General features: G+C 44.6%; 1 protein-coding gene and 1 long non-coding RNA gene across 2 annotated transcripts in view; one reads left to right on the top strand and one right to left on the bottom strand.

Moving 5' to 3' along the window:
* bcl11ba (BCL11 transcription factor B a) overlaps positions 1-192 on the bottom strand; it is a 47916-nt gene extending 47724 nt beyond the window's left edge. Inside the window, exon 1 of the mRNA XM_051939420.1 lies at positions 74-192. Within this exon, the coding sequence (XP_051795380.1) occupies positions 74-128 (55 nt within the window). The 5' untranslated portion in view covers positions 129-192. The remainder of the gene's footprint in view (positions 1-73) is intronic.
* Positions 193-898: 706 nt separating this feature from the next.
* Positions 899-9657, top strand: LOC127531820 (uncharacterized). The gene is made up of 2 exons (XR_007938989.1): positions 899-1019; positions 8871-9657. It is a non-coding gene; the product is annotated as an uncharacterized LOC127531820 (long non-coding RNA).
* The last annotated feature ends 11820 nt before the right edge of the window (positions 9658-21477 follow it).

The following is a 21477-nucleotide window of genomic DNA, read 5'->3' as shown; positions in this document are numbered from 1 at the left end:
AGAAACAAACAGCACAGAGGGACAGAGAGCTGCTGTGGTGCTGACATGATGTGAGGTCTGGCAGGTTACTTACGGGTTATTTCTCTCTGGGGCAGGTGCTGCGGGTTCCCCTGCTTGCGTCGGGACATTGCCCTGGCATTTACACTGGCATCGCCCGGAGAGCGGCGCTGGAAGGGTCGGCTCTCCTCCTCCTCCTCCTGCTGCTGCTGCTCCTGTAACTGGCCAAACTGGCCACAAAAGCAGCCGTTCGCTGGCCACCCCAAGCTGACCGCCGTGCGCTGGCCTCAAATACGGCCCTCGAACTGACCCCCTGCGCGGCGGATCTGTCTTCAGCGGGCAGTGGCTCCTGCGCTCTGCGGTGACCGGCCGTGGCGCAGCGCTGAGCGCCCGGGCGCTGGTTCGGAGCTCGGTGCCAAAGTGGTGGATGCCTCCCTTCTTCGGTCGCAGTGGAGGTGAGGGAGAGGGATAGTCCGGCTCTTCTTCCGCCGCCTTCACACCATCTGTCAGAGGAGAGCCGAAAAAGGGACGGAGTGGAGGGATGGAGACGCGGCGAGACGCGAGAGGTCGGCGGTCACCTCCTGATGGTCACTCACTAGTTGAGTCCACTATGCGGCCACCCTGGACGCTGCCCGTTCCTGTGTGGAGAGAGCAGGTGACAGGACGTCAATTAACGTCTGAACGTGTGTAAAATAGGAATCCAGTTTTCTTCTCGGCACTTCACGAGGTGTCGCCAAGTGGTGGGCACTTCTGCTGCTGCGCTGACAGCGGCGGCCGGGCGGGTTAGACTTTCACTCTTCAAGTCACAGCCCAGTACTGGTCTGAGGACACACTGACACCCTCTTTTCACTTTGCGCTAGCTGCAGAGTCCCGCATCCCCGGACTGTGCGCGGCTTTGTGCGGCTCTGTGCGGCTCTCTGGCTTCTACGATGGGAGAAAACTCAAGTTCAAGTGCGGACGTGACGTTCAGTCTGCGGTGAGAAGGGAGAGTGGAGACTGAAGAGCACTGGGGGCGACTAGTGGTAGCTTTCACACACACACAAACGCACGCACACACACACACACTCACACACAAACACACTCACACCCTCGCACACACTCGGGCGTGTGGCGCGCACGGCAGCAGTGGTCAGAGTCGCTCAAGTCATCTCCTCCGACAAAGCATCGCGGTTAAAGGAGATTCATTCCGGCTCCAGAGGGACTTTGGGGGCTGCTGGTCCGCGGGACGCCGGACACTTTGCTCCGGTGTGTTCACGTTTAAGATCCGGGCAGAGGAGTTCCGTCTAATTATTTGTTGTTAGTTAAAAACACACCAGTCTCCGGATAGCAATACATTTATTTGATTGTAAAATATTGTTTTCACTTCAGGAGAACATTTGACCCTTTAAAACACCTCGTTCCGTGTGCGCGGCCTGCCACGCACTGAATCCACTCCTTCATTAACGAGCCTCTCCGACACAGAATTACGCACAAGCACAAATAACTGAATTATTTTATGATACTGGAGGATTAAATCCAGTTTCATGATTAAATCCATGGTTTATAAATTGGAATTGTATTTGTTAATGCCATTTAGTTTTATAATTCACACCACCGGGTTAACTCCAGGCAGGTGCGTGTTTTCGGCCTGTAGATTTACGCACAGATGCATCGATCATTTCACTTTTCACTCCTTTTCATTCACACTCACATCATTTAATAATAACCCGCGTGGGTAGCCGGTGGTTTGTAAATAAGGCGTGATCCAGTTTGGATTGTTTTAAGGCATTAATCAGTTAAAGGAGATGAACGTCACAGAGATAAAGATTAATTCCAGCGTTCACTGGGATGGTTTCATTTTTAACAGCGGAGCTTCGTGACCTCATGGTGACTTTGGAGTGGCAAATTACCTTTGACTGGAGTGGGAAATGATCACAGGAGGAATTTAAGGGTGAATTTTAGAGTATTTGGCAGATTAAATATTATGTTAGCAATTAATTCATCTGATTTATTATTATTTCATAAATAAAATTACGACGAAAACACGAGACAAGAGAAGGTTTAATTTAAAACCGTCAAACAGCTCTGAGTGTGTGTGTGTGTGTGTGTGTGTGTGTGTGTGTGTGTGTGTGTGTGTGTGTGTGTGTGTGTGTGTGTGTGTGTGTGCATGAAGTGCGTGCTGCTTTGGGGAGGCAGGCTGATGATGGATAAGTGGTTTGGTGGCAGAAAGCAGCTTCTCTGTGAGCTTCCTGCTGATCCTCCCCAGCAGAGAGGCAGGTACAGCAGTGAGCTTCTGGTTTCCATCCTCACGGAGAGGAGAAGAACACTCCAAAGCCAAAGGAAGATGTGGAGAAAGCTGGTTGGGAACGTGTGTGTAGTGGGTGAGGGTCTGAGTTGCTGTAGGTGAGCGGAGGCATCTTCATGATGAAACCCCACCTAGCTCAGATTTAGATTAGAGGAACGTCAGTGTGTTTTTGAAAGCAGAGGTTTGAAGTAGTGGCCAGTCAGCCTTGACTAGAAGCTGCAGCTGCCAGCCCCTTCATCCCTACAGCACGGCATCTGAGCTGGATTAGCTGCTATCACATTCCAGAAACACTCCTTCTTCTTCTTTTTCTCTCTTCATCTGCATGTCTGCGTCTCAACTTGGTCGCTCCATCTCTATCCTCAACCCTGCGGCTTTCGGTGGAAGGCAGAGGAGGGGGACTGCAGGCCTCAGGGTTCTTTTTATCCCTCCCACCTTGCATCTAGACAAGCCTGTAGTTTGTTCGCGGGCCAGGTGTTGTCAGAGCAGCAGATCATCCAGAGAACGCCTCTCCCATCCTTCATCCAGCCGCCTTTGTGTTTGGACTTCTCGCTACTTTTTCCTGCTTTGCCTCGAGTGCTGGCGCTTCCCTCCTCTGTCCCTCTTCTTCTTTTTTCAATATATCTTCACGGGGCTCATCTCAGCTGCTCAGGCTGTCTCCCAACAAGCCAGAAGCCTCTCCTTATTTCACCAGGATACTGTAGGAGGACATAAATAGATTTCACATGCTCATTTACAAGAGAAAGGAGCGGATGGCAGGTTTGTCCAAATGTCTTTGTGGCACACAACAGAACACCCACTTTCATTTGGGAGGGAAACATGCAGCACTTTGTCACAATAACAGGCGACAGAGAGCATTATGGTGAAATGTAAATTATTGTCAGTTTTAAGGCACAACTCAGTGCCAGTGTCTTTTTTTTAAAATGAAGATATGCGATTAAAGCGGCTTTGAGCAGCTCGCAGACGGACGGAGGGAAACAAGAAGAAGCTGTCTCCATTGTCGCTCATATCCACTCAACACACACACACACACACACACACACACACACACACACACACACACACACCAGGGAAGCCGTGCAAACGCAGGTTTCCAGTTCTTCCTGTTATCACTTGGAGCTCTGCTGCTGCTGCAACAACTAATAAATCATTCCTAATTGCAGCTTTGTTGTTTTTCAGATGCTGCTTTGACTTTCTGGACCATTTTTGTATCATCTAAAGCTGTGAAATCCTCACTACTGTGGAATCATGAGTGCTTTCTGTGTGAAGTGACACTCCAGGCCAACATCACTATCTGGATGTGCTCCTTGTCCTTGCAACCTGATTGGCTCATTAGTCAGATGGGCGACAGGTGCATCATTCCACTTTCTTATTGGACGTTTTTCGAAGGCGATTTCTCACTTAAAGGCCATCAGTGTGAGTTATGGCGGATGGCTCCCGGCATCCTGCTTTTGCCCTTCCTTCATTTGCATATATATATGCGGCTGTTTGTTTTTATGTTAATGCTAAATAAGCCTTTTCCCCCCTCCCCTCCTCCTATCACCCACCGCCTCGGCTGGGCGGTTAAATTTTAATTAGAGGGACGTGGAGGTGTCCTTTAGAGTTTTAAGATCACTTTGCCAACAACTGTTCACCACTAAACTGGTAATATTGATGTTTATGTGTTCAGATGCAGGCCGGCAGATAAATGTGAAGAGAAACAAATGTAAGCTCCAGGCTTCAGAATGGGCCTGTGTGGGGAATGCTACACTTTTAAGCAAATCAGCGTTTTGTAGACCAGTTTTTAAACTAATCAGAAGCTCAGCGTTTATAAAAGATGCATCTGACTGATGCCACTTTAACTGTAGAATTGCAGGTGGTCAGATTTATTGTCATTTTAATACTTCTGGTTTATGTTCGCCTTGAAGTTAAATTTCAGAGTTGTCTCTTGACATTGCAAACAGCCTTTAGGGCTAAATGAATATGATCTGATGTGAATTAAAGCTCCCACCGTTCCCACTGGACTTTAAAAATAAACCTTACCTAAAGTAAATGAAAAGAGGAGCAGCTTTAACCCTGAGCTGGACTGTATTAAAATCAAATAAAAAGTTGATTAAAACGCAAACAGTTTTGCAGTAATTTGTAGGTGAATTAAAATGAACAGAAGTAAACCACAGAGATACGTCTGCATCTCACATTTTAAACTCATTTTATCAACGAGCAGCTGAATTCTCCTCTTTAACAGCAGCCGCCCAGTCCGAATGTCAGCTTCATCAATTAAAGGGGTGATTTTCTTTTTTTTATCCGGTCATCAGTAATGAAAAGCAGATTAGAAAGGCAGGTGCTGAAGTGATGAGCTCCGTGTTCACAGCTCTCCATGATGACCCTCTGCGCTCAGACCAGCAATGCAACACCACCCTCTGTTGGTTATCCATTGAAACAATCAAACAGCGGCCGTCCGTACCACTGGAAGCTCTGTGTGTGTGTGTGTGTGTGTGTGTGTGTGTGTGTGTGTGTGTGGGTGGGTGTGTCCCCACAACTGTAGGAAAACCGAAAACAATGTCACTTGTGGGGACCTCATTTGGGTCCCCACAAGTTTAAACAGTGTTTTCTTGGCCATGTTGTTGTTACTGAAAAAAGTAAAAGTGCAAAAACATTTCTTTAGGGTTAGGCATTGTTTTGGTTAGGGTTAAGGTTTGGTCAAGGTTAGGGTTAGGGTTTGGTTAAGGTTAGGGTTAGGGGTTAGATATGAATGGGAGTCAATGGTAGGTCCCCACAATGATAGAAAAACATAGTATGTGCGTGCATGCGTGCGTGCGTGCGTGTGTGCGTGCGTGTGTGTGTGGATTAGCAGGCCTCTCTATTGTCGGTCCGAGCCGGTGTGAAGGTGTGTGTTTCAGATGATTGATCACTTTCAGCATCTGCTCTGCTGTGTGTTCTGCATAGACTGCTCCATGCTGCAGACTTTGCTGATTTCATTCCTGTACACGCCTGGATTAAACCTCTCTTTGGGTGTTGTAGCGGTTTATTAAAACAGTATTCATCCAGGCTCATTATTAGAGCTTCTGAATGGAGTGTTAAGTGAATAAAACGCTGCTGTGATTCTCTCTGCATGGGCTGCAGACGGAGCGTTTGAGGGCTAGCAGAGGAGCGCTGGAGCCCTTAAGCACAATTGCAGATATCAAAGTTGAAATTATTCCGTTTAAAGGGAAAATGCTAATCATAGTTGTATTTAGAGCAAGTTAGCAGCACCGCTGAACTCTCATTACCAACACACACACTTTAACACACACACACGTATGTGCACTCACACTTCAAGACCCTTCACTCTCTCACTCCTTTATTCTTTCCTCCTCTCTTTTCAAAGAGATTTATTTTCAGAATCATTAATTCCACTACAATTATAGCCGTGGTTAATGTATATGTTGGTTATTATTCATTCTCATATAATGAGGCAGAGGGAGAAAACAAGAAAAAGAGATGTGTTTTCAGCTCAACGTGTAGCGTCTTCATTAGCTTTGCCTTCAATTAGAGACTATAGAGGAGCAGGACAACCTTCCAACGCCTCATTCTGAGCTTTTAATATACTGGCTGAAACCTGGAGCCACATTAGAAAGCTAATATTTAAAAAAAAACAATCATTTTTAATGATAAACTTTGAGAGACTGTAAAATAATTAACCTTTCAAATAAAATCACTGTTTATTTTATTTAATTTTAATTTTGTGCAACAGAAAAGCAAGTTACAGAATAACTTCAGCACAAGGAGGCTTAGGTTTAATTAAGGTCTGAATGTTTATGTACAGACACTAATCTGAAGGGAAAACAAGTTTATGTAGCATCATTACATGAATATAAAACAGAAGAAATAAAGAAAATAATTATGAAATACACACTTTCCAAGATTTATTTAAAATAAATGACAAGTGGCTTTCATGAGCTTCTCCTCTGTCCATTAATCCAAATGCATTACTATCAACGTCAAAAGTCATTTTAAAAAGTAAAGAGAGAATTTTATAAAACCGCTGTTAACTCTAGTTCTTATCAAATGTTCCACAAACCGGAGGAAAGGTGCATTTGATCAAGATTATTTTCAGCAGGAGCTCCGTAGAACGCTAGATGTAGAGTTGGCCTTCCATGTTTTCAGCAAATGTTCAGCCAGTATTATGTAATTATGCATCTTTCAAAAAGTCTAAAGCCTAAAAAATCTTCACAAGTAAAAGTCTAAACCATTTGGCAGTAGTTTTACCACTCTAATGGATGTGGATGGTTGAAAGCAAAAGTTTTACGCTTCACCTTTTCTAGGCTGATAGAATAAACCGTCAGACGGTAAACCCACATTGTTCATGTCATACTTACAGTTCTAAATGCTTGTGAAGAAGCTCAGAGGTGATGTCCTCATCGTTGCTAAATTTAGCAGGAATAGTAGAATTCTGTCTTCATGGGACGCTCAGAAACACTGAAACACAGAAATCACTGAGGAGTCCTGATGGCCAGCACTGTCTGCAGGAGAAATGAGATCTGAAGCAGGCTGTCCTCCTGGAACAGTTTAGGACCCCTGAATCTGAAGACAGCCAGCCACCAGCCAGTGGCCACCGGCCGGTGGGCCAAACACAATTGTTTTGCTGAAGAAAAATGGCTAAATCAGGTTTGCTTGGCAGCTGGCTGGCAGGCCTACTTCCACCAGAGTCCCTGGAGGAAGCAGGGAGAGGGAGCAAACAAAAGAGTGAGGGAATGCACGACCCACAACACACACACAACACACACAAAACGCTGGCATCTGATAGTGGAAGTCGGCACTGCCAAAGCTTTGTATTCACCACAATTAGCTCCATCCTCAGACGCTCGTCCTAAACCCAGCGCTGGAGAGCCAAGTCCTCGCTTCTGTGATAAAGAACCTCTTGTGCCCCTTTTCTTTTGCAGCACTGACATGACTTCTGGCTCTGTAGCCCCACACTTTGTCCTATTATGGACAGAAAGAACAATAATACCTCGAGAAATCCAAAGCCAAATAACACGGGTCTACCCCCATCTTCTGTTTGAGGAGCATTAATGAGGCTGATTAAAGACAGGATGATAGCAGGCTGCCGCAGCGTTACTCCACGCTACAAGCAGGCTCAAAGTCAATATGCAGACAGTCAGAGCTGCATTATTTACTAATATATTAAATCAGTATAAAAAATAAATAAATCAGTTTAATATCTACTGATATATTATATCAGTATAATATTTACAGATTTATTAAATCAGTAGATAACGATGAAAACTAAAATTCTGACTCTCAGAAACAGATACTACTGAGGTAATAGTGATCAGATCTAAATTTATTTATGTATTTTAGGGGGTAATAAGTGGTAGTGGATCAGTGGTTAGCTCTGTCGCCTCACAGCTACCTGGGATCTTTCTACATGGAGTCTCCATGTTCTCCTGTACATGTGTGGCTTTTCTCCAGGTTCTCCAGCTTCCTCCCACAGTCCAGAAACATGCTGAGGTTAATTGGTGATTCTAAACTGTCTGTAGGTGTGAATGTGAGTGTGATTGTTTGTCTCTATGTGTAGCCCTGTGATAGACTGTTACCTGTCCAGGTGTCCCCTGCCTTCACCCTCAGTCAGCTGGGACAGAAGGAAGTTTGTTGGTCAAAGGTGACCAAGAACCTAAAGCTTCCCACCATCTCAGCAGCTCTCCATCAATCAGGCTTTTATGGATCTAGATGGAATCAAACTGCTTGAACCTAGTTTTGCTGTCATGAAGACTTAAAGCTGTAACTGCTGCTGGAGGGGCTTCTATAAAATACTGAATTAAGGGTCTGGATACTTTTGTAAATGAAAGATTTCTGGATCCGTTTTTTTAGAGAATTTGCAGAAATGTTCTCACTTTGCCATCGTGGGTTTTTGGATGCAGACTGGTGGAAAATAATGGAAAAGTTTATCCTTTTTTATAAAAATATGACAAAGTTAAATGTGCAAACAGCAAAGTAGGTCAACTTCTACTGTAAAATAAACCTTTAAAGTAAGAACAGATTTAAAAATGTTAAAAGTATGTACATGGTTATAATCATATGACCATGACATGCTGTGTTCTTTCTTTCATGTCTGTAAATCTGATGTCCCACTTCACATTGTGGTCCTCGCTGATAATCAGAGGAATTACGCTGAGCACCAAAATGTTTTCCAAGCAACACAAATATATTTCACCAGCCTCCTCTGGTGAATACTGTATATTCAAATCAAAGTCGAATATTCCATCTGTTTTAACTCCACTTAGAGGTGTTGAACTAATAAGTGACTTCTGATTCCCTCTCTCTCTGTGTCTGGCTTAATTAAGCAGCTCTGCTCAGTTTACTGTCCTCCGCTGCCCTCTCCTGGTCACTCTGTCCTCAGGTTGGACATGTTCTGCTGCTGGAGCTCAGATTTTCTATTTCACTGCTTCTCATCCTCTCCTGGTCCAGCATTAACCTCCACTGGGTCTACACTAGAAACAGCTTGGATTTACCGCTTGAAATAGATTTTAGTACAGCTGTTATTGAGGTGAATTTGCCATCATTTTAATGTTAGTTTCTTTCTCCTCCTTCCTCTTGTCTTTCCCCCATTCCTCCGTTCTTTTCTCCTCCTCAGATATTTGGCCTGACAGTCAGGCTGTTGGGCAGAAGAGTCCACCGTGCCAGAAGTCATCATGTCACACATGCTCTGTCCACCTGAGCAACCGGAGCCCCAGCCACAGCAATCAGGGATGTGGTCAGAGGAAGCACAGACACAGGGAGCCTGGATGGCAGGTCTGGAGGATTCTGGGTCAGGGACGGGAGGTCTGATGAAGATAAGGTGGGACATCGACACTGGGCCTCTTCACCGCTCACTGGTCAGCACACCGCTGCGCCCGGACGAGTGCGTGTGAGGAGATCAGGTCTGATCTGAGCTGATTTTGTCGACTCTCTGTCCTCTCAACAGCATCTCCTGACAGGCCGTCACACCAGAACCAGGACAAAGACCAGGGGGGGGGTAGAGAGGAACGGGATGAAGGAACCCCTGTGGCATGCTAATAAACGCTGAGCAGCATTTAGCACGGACGCTAGCTTAGTTGGACATGAGAATTCAAACAATTTGAAGTCAGTTGTAATCAGTGTAATAGCTCTACTTCCACCAACACCTCTGCTCCTCATTTTAACGGTTTCTTCACATCTGCATTCATGTGGCTGTCTGTGTAGAAGTGCAAAAGCAAACAAAAAGTGTAAAAAGAAGAAGCAAAAATGATGTAAATTTATTAAACTTTTAGGGTTGAAGTGCAACATGCTTGTAAATCAACAGGAGAGAAGCAGTTTTCTGGCTTTTAAAGGCATTATGGAGGATGGTTTTTTTTTGTTGTTTAATTTGTCTGATTCACATAAAATGAATATACTGACCTTTAGTGGACTTGTACGTATGGTTTCTAAAAAAATTAAAAATTAAAAAAAATAACGGTGGACATGGCAGGACCTGAAAAACATCAGCCAATCAACACGCTCGGACCGAGGCGTTTGGTTTGCTCCCTTTCCTGTCAATCAAAAATCTTCCGGCTCAGGCCTAGTTACGTAGATTACGTACGCCTTGGACTTACGTGTTTTCTGTATGTGTTGCTTTGGTATAGCTTCATAGTTAGCCGGCGACTTGTTTTGCTCATCTTTTTTTACATAATGGCAGATAAAGATCCAGGGGGATCCAGCCGTAAAAGACAACTTCACGAGTGCTACGCAAGTTTCTGGAGGGGGGCGTTTCTTCGTAAATGTTAAGAGGGGGGAGGTTAGAGGGGGGTGAGGGAGAGGTTGTATGTGCGCATGCGCATGCTACGTTCAAAATCATAGGAAATTAAAGCTCCTCTAATGCCTTTAACTAAATAAAGTTTTATTTTAACCTCTAAATTTGACAAAATAAAATTTCATTTCAAAAATTTGCATAACTCTGTATTAGTGATAATAAAACCAAAGATTGTTTGTCATTGCAGTTGCAGTAAATTTACAGAAATACAAAACTCTTGATTGGTCATTTATAAAAAATTGATAGAAAAGTATTTGTCTCCCTCATGATTTATCTTTTTTATGTTTCTCCTAAAATAAACAGCATCAGATCTTCAAATTAAATTTATCATAAAACAACACAACCAAAGTAAACACAAAATACAAGTCTGAAATGACATTTGCGTCTATGGAAGTTGTGATAACTAGAGCTCAGGGTCTGACTCGGTGGTAGAACTTTGGTCCAGTCTACCTGTAGACCTGCTTCAGTGCAGCTACATTATCAGCTCTGCAGAGATGAACGGCTCTGTTCAGGTCTCACTGCAGCTTTTAGGACTCTGACTGGGCCATGAGACACCTTGGTGAGCCTCAAACATTTTGTGAGAACATCCTGTGGAATGGTGAGTGGAAATTAGAACCACTTGAATGAGTTCTTCTCTCTGACAGAACATGTTGAAGGAGAATGTTTGGTCCTCATACAACTACCATAGTTTGTAAAGCAAGGCCTTGATCCAAGCACCACTTCTGGATGGAACAAAACACATAAACAGAATGTTCTGGAGTGACCCAGTCTCAGTCTGGACCTGGACCTCGTTTAACGTTGTTCTGGGTGTGCATGTTCTCCTCCCTGCTGTCATGAAAACGTACTCAGTGGAGTCCTGGACACTGACCTGTCCTGAGGAACTTCATAGTTTGGAGAATGTTTTACTTGGATCATTGTGTGGCTTCCTAGAAATGTTGCTACTGAGCTGTTTGAAGAATTTTCAATGTTGGTTGTCTTTGTTTTAGGTTAGATTTAGTTCAAAGATTTGGCACAAATAAGTATCTGGAGAGTATAGATATTTTTTAATCTCTTTTTGTCTCTTTTTGGTTATTTTTAGTCTCTTTTTGATAATCTTTTGTCTCGTGTTGTTTATTTTTAGTCTTTTTTTTAGCAATTTCCATTCTCTTTATGATATTTTTTGCCTCATTTTGGTTATTTTTAGTGTCTTTCAGGTAATTTTTTGTCTCTTTTTGGCAATTTTCAGTCTCTTTCTGGTCATTTTTTGTCTCTCTTTGGTTAGTTTTTAGTCTCTTTGCCAGTTTTTGTCTCTTTTTGGTTATTTATAGTCTCTTTCAGGTAATTTTTAGTCTCTTTTTGTTATAAATTGTAGAATTGGGCAACAAGTTGACCACTGATGTCCATAATGGGACATGTGTATGTAGCATGAGTCTAAATAGAGATGTCAGGTCTGAGGAGGAATGGGTTTTCATTTGGAAGAGGTCAATTTCAATTCATGAAATATAGACTAGATTTCAGGACTTTCTAGGAGGATGTCCTCAAATGTCTGTGAAGCTGTTTTGTGTTTGAAATGTAGGATTTATAGGAGTATTGTTGGTCTGCAACAATGTTTAGGTTGGTGGTGTGTCAGAGCAGGATCCACATGGATGCCAGGAGCCACGGTTCCCCAGCAGAACATAGCATTAGAACACAATGATCAATGTTATTCACTTCAGCTGTCAATGGATTTAATGGTGCACACACACACACACACACACACACACACACACACACACACACACACACACACACACACACACACACACACACACACACACACACACACAGTACATGATAAGGGGTGTGCAGAACAAGGACACCGGATCGTGTGTGAGTGACTCGGATGTCCTCCAGTGCAGACACTTCTTGTTAAGGGTATTAGGGATCAGGTAAGTGATTGATCTACATGTCAGGTGGCTAAATAGTGCTTCTGTCCACACCTCAGGTCAATTAAGAAATCTGTGTGAGAGAGAGAGAGGGAAGGGAGAGAAGGAGGGAGGTGAATAAGGTAAGAGGAGGAGAGAGATGGAGGAAGTGATGACAGCTGAAGAGGACTGAGGCAGATAAACTGAGCATCACTGCTTAGTTTACCAGGAGTTTAGTTTCACTCATGTCTTCATTTTCCTTCAGAGAGGAGACAAACCTGTTGAAAAACTGTTGCTTATTCCAAGTCTTTGGTTTTTTTCAGTTTCTGTTTTTGCAATATGAATAATTTTCTCTCTTTTTCTAGCCGTGGTTGTGCTGTTTCCATAGAAGTGTAGGACTTTATACTGAAATGAAAAATGAGTCCATAGTGAGTAAAAAAAACAAAACAGAAATTTCCTGGAGTTCTAAGAGTTAAAGCTGCAGCAGACGTGTAAAAATCCAGCAGCCTGGGAAATTATCAGGAAATATATCCTTGTTTTAATAACAATAATAATAATAATAATAATAACAACAAAGGTATTTATGAACCTCTATTCAGGAGAAATGGAAGCTGGTGAGTGGAGGGCACTAAACCTTTATGGACCACTTTTGTCTCAGATCAGAACAAAAGTTCTAAAACCGTGAAACATAACAAGGCATCCATCCATCCATTCATCATCTACACACCATTTAATTCTCATCAGGGTCATGGGGGGTGGAGTCTGTCCAGCTGACTGAGGGTGAAGGTTCACCTGGACAGGTAACAGTCTATCACAGGGCTACACATAGAGACAAACAATCACACTCACATTCACACCTACAGACAATTTAGAATCACCAATTAACCTCAGCATGCTTGTGGACTGGAGAACCTGGAGAAAAGCCACACATGTACAGGAGAACATGGAGACTCCATGCAGGAAGATCCCAGGAAGGCCGGGACGGGAACCGGGGATCTTGTGGCTGTGAAGCGACGGTACTAACCACTGATCTACTGTGCAGCCCTAAAACAAGGCATGTAAAAGCAAAAACAAATAGGATTTGAATCAGAAGATTTCTCTAAACCAGACGGGCTGATAAAACACTGAGAGCAAAATGTCTGAATACTGTTAGATGGGGAAATGGTGCAGAGGCTTTCTCTTTGTTTTTAGTCTCTAACAGCTCTTCTGGGGCTGATAGGAACATTAGTACAGCAAATACTGACTGAATATGTGCACATAGCCATGTAAATCTATCCACTAAACAGCCTACAGTCTGATGGATAACAGCAGTTACTTCATCAGCCAGCAGCAGCGTGGAGACCCGTCATTACTGATGGATTATGATGAACAGAAGGACTAAACGCTCAGGACCTCAGTGTCTCAGTCCTAATAAATCTTTTTTTTAAATATCATGTGAGTGAGGAACTTTGCTGTTTTCTGTTGTGTGGTGGTTTTATTGTCACCTCAGAGCCACCGTACCTTCCTGCTATGACATCAACATGTCCACCACATCCCACCATCAGGAGGTTTTCTCCTCTTTTTCTGCTCACTGAGCAGCAATAAACTCATCAGCTGCTCTGTGAAGCTGGTCTGTAGAACATAATAATCCTGGGAGGAAGTACAGCAGCTTCTTCTGACTATCTTCAAACTGGTCAGGACAAAAAGAAGAAGTTGGATTTAGCAGCAGTACTGAAGGATGCTGCTGTAATGAGCTGAATGTGAATCAGGACTCTGACCTCGTCACAGTGAGTTGTGTAGCAGGCTGCTGGTCAACACGGTGATGCGCTGATGCTCCACGTAGCCGGCCTGCAGCGTATTCCCCAGGGCAGCTCGCTGTCTGGGAGCCTCCATCAGCTCTAACAAATGAGCCTCTCTGCCGGGCAGGTGGCTGCGTCTCCTCCACCTCCTCCCTCCTCTCGTTGGTGAGAAATGATCCTGGAAGGGTTAACCCTCCTCCCCCAGCAGCTCCCTGACTCTCCTCGCCTCCATCCCACCCCCATTCTCCGTGTCCCTGCATCCATTTGCAAATGATCCGGCTTGTCTGCATATTGTCAGCTGCAGCCGGCCCGGCCATTCATCACCTGTCAGCGACTCCCAGCGCCCTCCACACTTAATTGTTCCCTCTCTGACCTGGAGAATAGAGAGTGATGGTCCTTCTACCAGAGAGGAGAAACAGAAAGAAAGAAAGAAAGAAAGAAAGAAAGAAAGAAAGAAAGAAAGAAAGAGAAATAGAGACAGATCAGCAACGGTGGTTTTCGTTTTCTTCAACCATATTTTCTGTTTCTGGGTCAGATTAGAAAAGGACAGAAGAAGAAAGAAGAGGTGAGGAGAGAAGAGAAGACAGCAGTCCAGACCGTTATAGTAAATTTAATATCATTGTGTGTGTGTGTGTGTGTGTGTGTGTGTGTGTGTGTGTGTGTGTGTGTGTGTGTGTGTGTGTGTGTGTGTGTGTGTGGGTGGGTGGGTGGGTGTGTGTGTGTGTGTGTGTGTGTGTGTGTGTGTGTGTGGGTGGGTGTGTGTGTGTGTGTGTGTGTGGGTGGGTGTGTGGGTGGGTGGGTGGGTGTGTGTGTGTGTGTGTGTGTGGGTGGGTGTGTGTGTGTGTGGGTGTGTGGGTGGGTGGGTGGGTGGGTGAGTGTGTCCCCACAACTGTAGGAAAACCGAAAACAATGTCACTTGTGGGGAAACATTTCGGTCCCCACAAGTTTAAACAGTGTTTTCTTGGCCATGTTGTTGTTACTGAAAAAAGTAAAAGTGCAAAAACGTTTCTTTAGGGTTAGCCATTGTTTGGTCTGGGTTAAGGTTAGGGTTAGGGGTTAGATATGAATGGGAGTCAATGGTATGTCCCCACAATGATAGAAAACATAGTGAGTGTGTGTGTGTGTGTGTGGGTGTGTGTGTGTGTGTGTCCACATGTGCATGCTTTCACACACAGCATGCCATTAGTATCAGTGTTTATCTTCCTTCTTTCTCTCCTTCTTCTCATCCCTCCATCCCTGTTTCTCCTCTTTTCTCTCTCGTCTACATGTGATCAGGATATTCACCTTATTTCGCCCCGCCCATTTCTAATTCTCCGTATTTCCGCATGTTGTCTGCTCACTTCCGGTAAGTCCTTTCTGCTAGCCGGCTTCGCAGATTTTAAGCGGCAAAATGTCTACAGATGCGACATCGGGGTTCCAAAATGGGAACAAACTTCAAGTTTCATTAGGAGAACGGATGGTCTTGCGTTCCCTCATCCATCGACCATGTCAGTGTGGGTTGATGACATGAGAAAGTGGCCGGAGATTTCCTATGGCGACATTTTCAACTACTTTGTGCTATCCCTGGGTGTAAATGGTGCGGCTATGAAGAATTTTAAGAGCACCGAGGCATACCAGTACCTACATAGCGGCAAAGTTGGTCGTGTGTTGTTGCACACAGAAGATGGGTATGTGTTTTTAAAAGCAGACGTGAACCCGAGCCAGGCCAGCAGAACGAGACACTTGCCGTGGGTACTAGTTAGCAGTAGCGGCGCGGTGGAGACGAAGGGATGCTCCTGCATCGCTGGACTAGGACGCTTGTGCAGTCATGCAGCCGCAATATTATGGAAGGTAAAAGTCCTACACCTTACTTGCATGAGCTGCTTTACAGACTGCACCCCATGCAATTACTTAATTAACCAATAAATGTAATAACTGGATATGTAATATCTGATCAATGTGTTTATTACATTTACATTACATTTATTTTTACTAGATTTACTTTGTAATTACTATCATTTCTATTATTTGTAGTAGTAGTAGTAGTAGAAGTAGTAATATTAGTGTTATTATTAGTATTAACAATATGCCCTTTTGGGACAAAAAAAATCCCAAAACAAAAACATGTCCACATATGTGTACAACAGGTCTTAAGAGGATAAACTAATCAAATTATAATTTCTAATGGCAGGTTGAAAATGCTGTGTCCAGTAGGGTAACTGGCATATCCTGCACGGATCAACAACGGCTCTGGAATGTGGGGACTCAGAGGAACCTTGGCCCAAAGCGACTGACGGACATTACCTTTTCCCATCACCGAGCCACTGACGTGCTTCTGACACCAGAGAGAATGCACAGTCATGTGCCTCTTCCTCCCACTCCTTCGTTTTGCAGCCAGGATGAGCTGAAAGAGGGCCTCATGCATCTGAGATTGCCTGTGTCAAGCCTTCTTAAGAAGTGTCTGAATGCACGGGGACATGAGCCAGGACTGCCTGCATCCCCACCTCATGCTGACCATGATGGCACCAACATCTGCCAGAGGTGTATGTTGTTTTACAACACTTTTGTGGCCATCAGTCCCCACAAATGTACAACATTGGAGTATGTAACTTTGGAGCAGAGTGCTTCTCACTTGTGGCATGACTCCGGCAAGATTAGAATCACTGCTAGCACAGCAAAGAAGGTCCCCATCAGAGGCAACCCTGAGAAATTTATTAGACAGCACCTCTACCCAAGGTTTCATGGGAATGCTGCAACTCACCATGACTTAGAAAGTGAACAATCTGCCTTCCGTTGGCTTGAGGAAAGTGGATATGCAGTCAGCCAAAGAGGGACAGTTGTGTGTGAAAGTGAGCCATGGCTGTCTGCAAGTCCCGATGGAGTTTTGAATACAGAAGAACTGCTTGAAATCAAATGCCCTTTCCTTTGGTGCGATGAGTCTCTGGAGGATCTGATCAGAAGTCACAGGTATGATGTGAGGATGGTAGAGGGGATGCTTCAGCTGCAGCAAAATGGTTCGCGAGGCTTCTACATGCAAGTGCAGCTAGGCATGTTTTGTTGTAGTCTGTATCCAAATCTCAGGACGCTAGAAAGCAAATCTTGTTTTCTAGCGTCCTGAGATTTGGATACAGACCACAACAAAGAGCGATCGCCAAGTAATGTGGAGGTTTTCGTTCACTTCTCATCTCTAGTATGTTGTGGGACACTCGTTGAGACTATCCCAGCTAGTCAGTGTGGGAAAAAAAGCACGTTAGGGTGGACTATGACGCGGGGGGGCAAGTTGCCCCATACTTTTCGCTAGCTGAGCTGCTAGCTGAGCTGCGAAGCTGACTGCCTGGCTAAATACTGCAGCTATGTCGAAAATTCATTTCTCCATCACTCACATGTGTGAAAAGACATATGAAAACAGACCCCAGGTTGAAAAAAACCGAAGTTCCCCTTTAAAGGAGGTTTGTTTGAGAACCACTTTGTTCTCAGTCATTTTAAAACTACACGGCCCTGAGCATTATGACTGAAATACCAAATGATTCCAAACTGAAGCAAATCTAAATATTTAAGTTATTTCTAAGCTGCACGGCAAAAATGTTTCCATGGTATAAACAATAAAAAACCGACTGATTTAAAAATACAGACCTTGATTTTTTTTTTTAAATCTCAGACCAACAAAACTGAACAGACTTGTGATTTCTAAGCAGCCTAACTGCATGAACTGGGCTAAAAAAATGACCCATGGACACCAGAACGTTGTCAGTTTTGGACATGCAGCTGTCTGTCTGCACATGGAAAAGAAACAGCAAAATTAATCAGATTGCCAGACTTTGCAAAGATGGAAAAGGATGTGTGAAGATCAGCAAAAAACTGAAAACCAGCAGAAACACAGTTAAAGCTGGGACCAAGGGATTTACTCTACCATTCAAATGTTTATTATTATTATTATTATTATTATTATTATTATTAATAATAATAATAAGAAGAATACATTTTTTATAGGCACCTTTCAGACAACCCGAGGACACCATACAAAGTTAAATCACATTCAGATTAACAATAAAACACTTAAAGTGGAAAAAAATTAAAAGAAGGAAATTTAGTCATTTTTAAAACAACAACAGAAGAAGAAAGAGGAATGGAAGTCAAAGTGAGTTTGCTTGTTTGAACAGGTGGACAGGTAGAGCAGTGTGTCGTCTGCATGAAACTGAATCTTATATTTATAGAATATAACCCTGAGAAGATGCCGCCTCACTCCCTGCCGAGGAGAGGCCCCATGCCGCCTCACTCCCTCCTGTCCTTGTGGGGGTCTGCAGCCCTGAAGAGTCTTAAAGCCTCCCCTCGAACCCTGAAGAGGCTTAAAGCCTCCCCTCGAGCCCTGAAGAGGCTTAAAGCCTCCCCTCGAGCCCTGAAGAGGCTTAAAGCCTCCCCTCGAACCCTGAAGAGGCTTAAAGCCTCCCCTCCAGTCCATGAGAGGTGTAATGCCACCCTCCCTGCCACCTCCAAGAGGGCCTGTGGGGCCTGGGGCAGAAGCCAGCCAGAGCCTGCTGACGATCCCCCCAGCCTAGAGGCAGTGCTGGAGTCAGCAGACACCACCCCTGCAATGGCCGCCCCAGCACCGAATGCTTCCCCTGCAGCAGTGGTCTGCCCAGCCCCATGTCCAGTTCTGCCCCTGGAGGGGTCCCCAACCCCGTTTCCGGTCCCATGTTCAGCTCGGCCTCCAGAGGGGTCCCGCCGCTGCCGGTTCCCAGTCCGGCCTCCCACCTGGTCTCCAGAGGGTCCCTGTCGCGCCAGCCGCCGGTTCCCAGTCCGGCCTCCGGAGCGGTCCTTCCAGCCTGTTCAGCCCCCGGGCCGCCCTCTGGAGCGGTCCCTCCAGCCTGTCCGGCCTCAAGTCCAGCTCCAGCCTGCCCAGTCCTCAGGCCGCCCCCCAGAGCGGTCCCTCCAGCCTGTTCTCCACCTGCCCTAGGACCCCCCCTCATCAGGGATACCCTGCCAGTACCCTGACCGGCCCAGTTGTGCGCCAGGAGCCGCACATAGAGGGAGGGGTACTGTCACAGTCCAGCTGTGGTCCCCTGCCTGTCTCTTGGCTCCGCCCCCCCTCTGTGCTGCGCCTCTGGCTATGCTGCTCATCAGAGCATTTGCTCCAGTTGCAGAGGGACCACAGCTGGAGCTGATCAGCAATCAGTGGCAAGTAAAGCCTGGCTCGCCCCACCAGTCCCTGCCGGTTCATTGTTGCTGCCGACTCCTGTTCAGGCAACCTACCTTGGCTCTGGTCTGCCACCCCCCTTATTTGGACTTTTAATTTGTGAGTCGTGCCGTTTTTCTTAGTTTAACTTCTAGCCCATGTAGTGGCCTGTTTAGTTTATGATCCTTTTTTATTTTTTGTACTCTGTTTGATTCCTAGTTTAGTTCGTTGTTTTCTGTATGGAGTTTGGTCGCCTTAATTAGTTCAGTCTGTGGTCAGTTTCTGTTACATAAATCTTGATTTCTATCTCAGTCCGTCTGTTTTTGGTGCCTGCACACTGGGTTCAACCCCCCTGCATGTGACAACAGCAGTTAGTTTTTAATTTGACATGTGAGCAAAAACCTAGAAGAGCTACAGTCAGTGGAAGATGTTTGACATTTAAACGGTATCGAACAGGGATGTACTCATGATTGTTTCATACTGTAGCTTCTCTCATTGCATATCATCATCACAGTTAATGACGTTAATCATCAGCAGTGCAGCTCTTTGTCTTCTCCAGCTCAGACTTTCCTCTATGAAAATCTTTCTACCGGATACAGGCTGCTCACTTCATGAACTTGAAGGCCTTGCTCTTCCTCCTCCCCTGTCTTCCTTTGCTCTGTCTCTTCCTGCCAGTCGTCTTTTGTGTCTTCATTTCTTGAACCTCTCACTCCAGGCCGGAGACTCCTCTCCTCCTCTTCCATCCACTCACCTGCTCAATAATAAATGCTGCTTCCATTATGAGCAGCGTTGAGTCGCAGTCAGTCGTGTTCTGGGGGGAGGGGGAGGTCCGGGACGTTTCTGCACACAAGTCGAAGCGACATGCTTATTTATGTGGTTATTACGTATCGCTGAACATTCTTTGGGTCAATCCAGCCAGCCGAGCATTTTTTTCACAGTTCAGTCCCATTTTTAGCAGAAAGCTATGAGAATATCAGTGAGATAAATGTAGACGCATGAGAGTAGGCCAGGTATCTGTCAACTGAAAGGCTAAATATGATCAAAGCACTAAACTTCCTGACATCTCCGGCCAGTAAAAGGTCCAGGGGTTATTTTAAGCTATGAAAGTACAGTTGGTCCTCAGAGGCTTCGACCACATAGACCTTCTGAAACAAGCATGCTGCTGCATTAAGCTTCAGGCTAACATTTTCTATTTGTGGGCAGCTGGGCCTTTTGCACAGATGCAGAGTGTTAAACCACGAGGCAAGAATAAAAAGGCTACTACAGTAGTGTGGTTACCGTGAGGAGCATGCTCTCTGGCATGACACTGATAAAGTTCTCACAGAGCGCTGTGGGAAGATGTTTGTGTGTTTGATTCTCCTGTTGCCACGACCTCCTACCTCAGGGTTCAAAACAGGTCCTCAGTCTGGTTCATGGGCTCTAAAAGTTAAATTACTGAACAGGAAGGAAACTGAAACATTGCTTCAGTCCCTTTATAAGCCCACGTTAATGCCAAATAGCTGATTGTTTATTTCCTCAATGAATGCAGGTCTGTATGTTCTGTATTCAGAGGAGGAAAAAATGGTTTCTGAAAGAAAATCAACCTCAAGAATACTTCTATGAGACATATACATATACTAGAAGTTGATCTGCTGGAGTTCCTTGTCCAGCTCCAAACAGACAGTTTACCAATGTGAGCTGTTGATTGTGTCGTTTTATTCGGTGCAGTAAAAAAATATTTGCCCCTTCTCAATTTCTTATTTTTTTTAAATATTTCCCCTACTGAAATGTTTAAGATCATCAAACAAATTTAAATATTAAACTAAGATAACCAAAGTAAACACCAAGTACAGTTTTTAAATTATTTTATTTATTAAGGAAAAAAAAAGATTGAACGTTACCTGATCCTGTGTGAAAAAGTAATTGCCTCCTTGTTAAATCATGAATTAACTGTGGCTAATCACATTTTTTGGAAAGCGAGTTCAGTTTCACCGACCACACCCAAACCTGATGACCTCCAGACGTGTTTAATCCAGAAATCACTTATAGAACCTGTCTGACTCAATGAAGTCGACCAAAAGATCTCAGAAAGCTGCAACCAAATGATCCAAAGAAACTCAAGAACAGATGGGGAATAAAGTCATTGACATCCATCAGTCTGGAAAGGGTTCCAAAGCCATTTCTGAAGCTTCAGGACTCCAGAGAACCACGGTGAGAGACATTATCCACAAATAGAGAATACAGGGAACAATGGAGAACCTTCCCAGGAGTGGACCATCTACCAAAATTACCCCAAGAGCACAGAGACGACTCATCCAGGAGGTCACAAAGGAACCCAGGAGAACATCTAAAGCCCTGCAGGCCTCAGTTAAGGTCAAAGTTGAAGACTCAACAATAAGGCAGAGACGGACAGAAATGGATCCATGACAGAGTTTCAAGGAGAAAACCACTGCTGACCAGAAAGAACATAAAGGAAACAAACATCTGAATGATCCCCAAGACTTCTGGGAGAATATTCTACAGACTGATGAGATGAAAGCTAAACTTTCTGGAAGGTGTGTGTCTCGATACATCTGGAAAAAGAACATCATCAATAGTCCAACATGGTGGTGGTAGTATGATGGTCTGAGGACCTGGACGAC

The sequence above is a fragment of the Acanthochromis polyacanthus genome, chromosome 1 (assembly GCF_021347895.1).
Source record: "Acanthochromis polyacanthus isolate Apoly-LR-REF ecotype Palm Island chromosome 1, KAUST_Apoly_ChrSc, whole genome shotgun sequence".
Classification (NCBI taxonomy): domain Eukaryota; kingdom Metazoa; phylum Chordata; class Actinopteri; family Pomacentridae; genus Acanthochromis; species Acanthochromis polyacanthus.
Note: the sequence above shows the minus strand (reverse complement) of the source record. Positions and strands in the feature narration are given on the sequence as shown.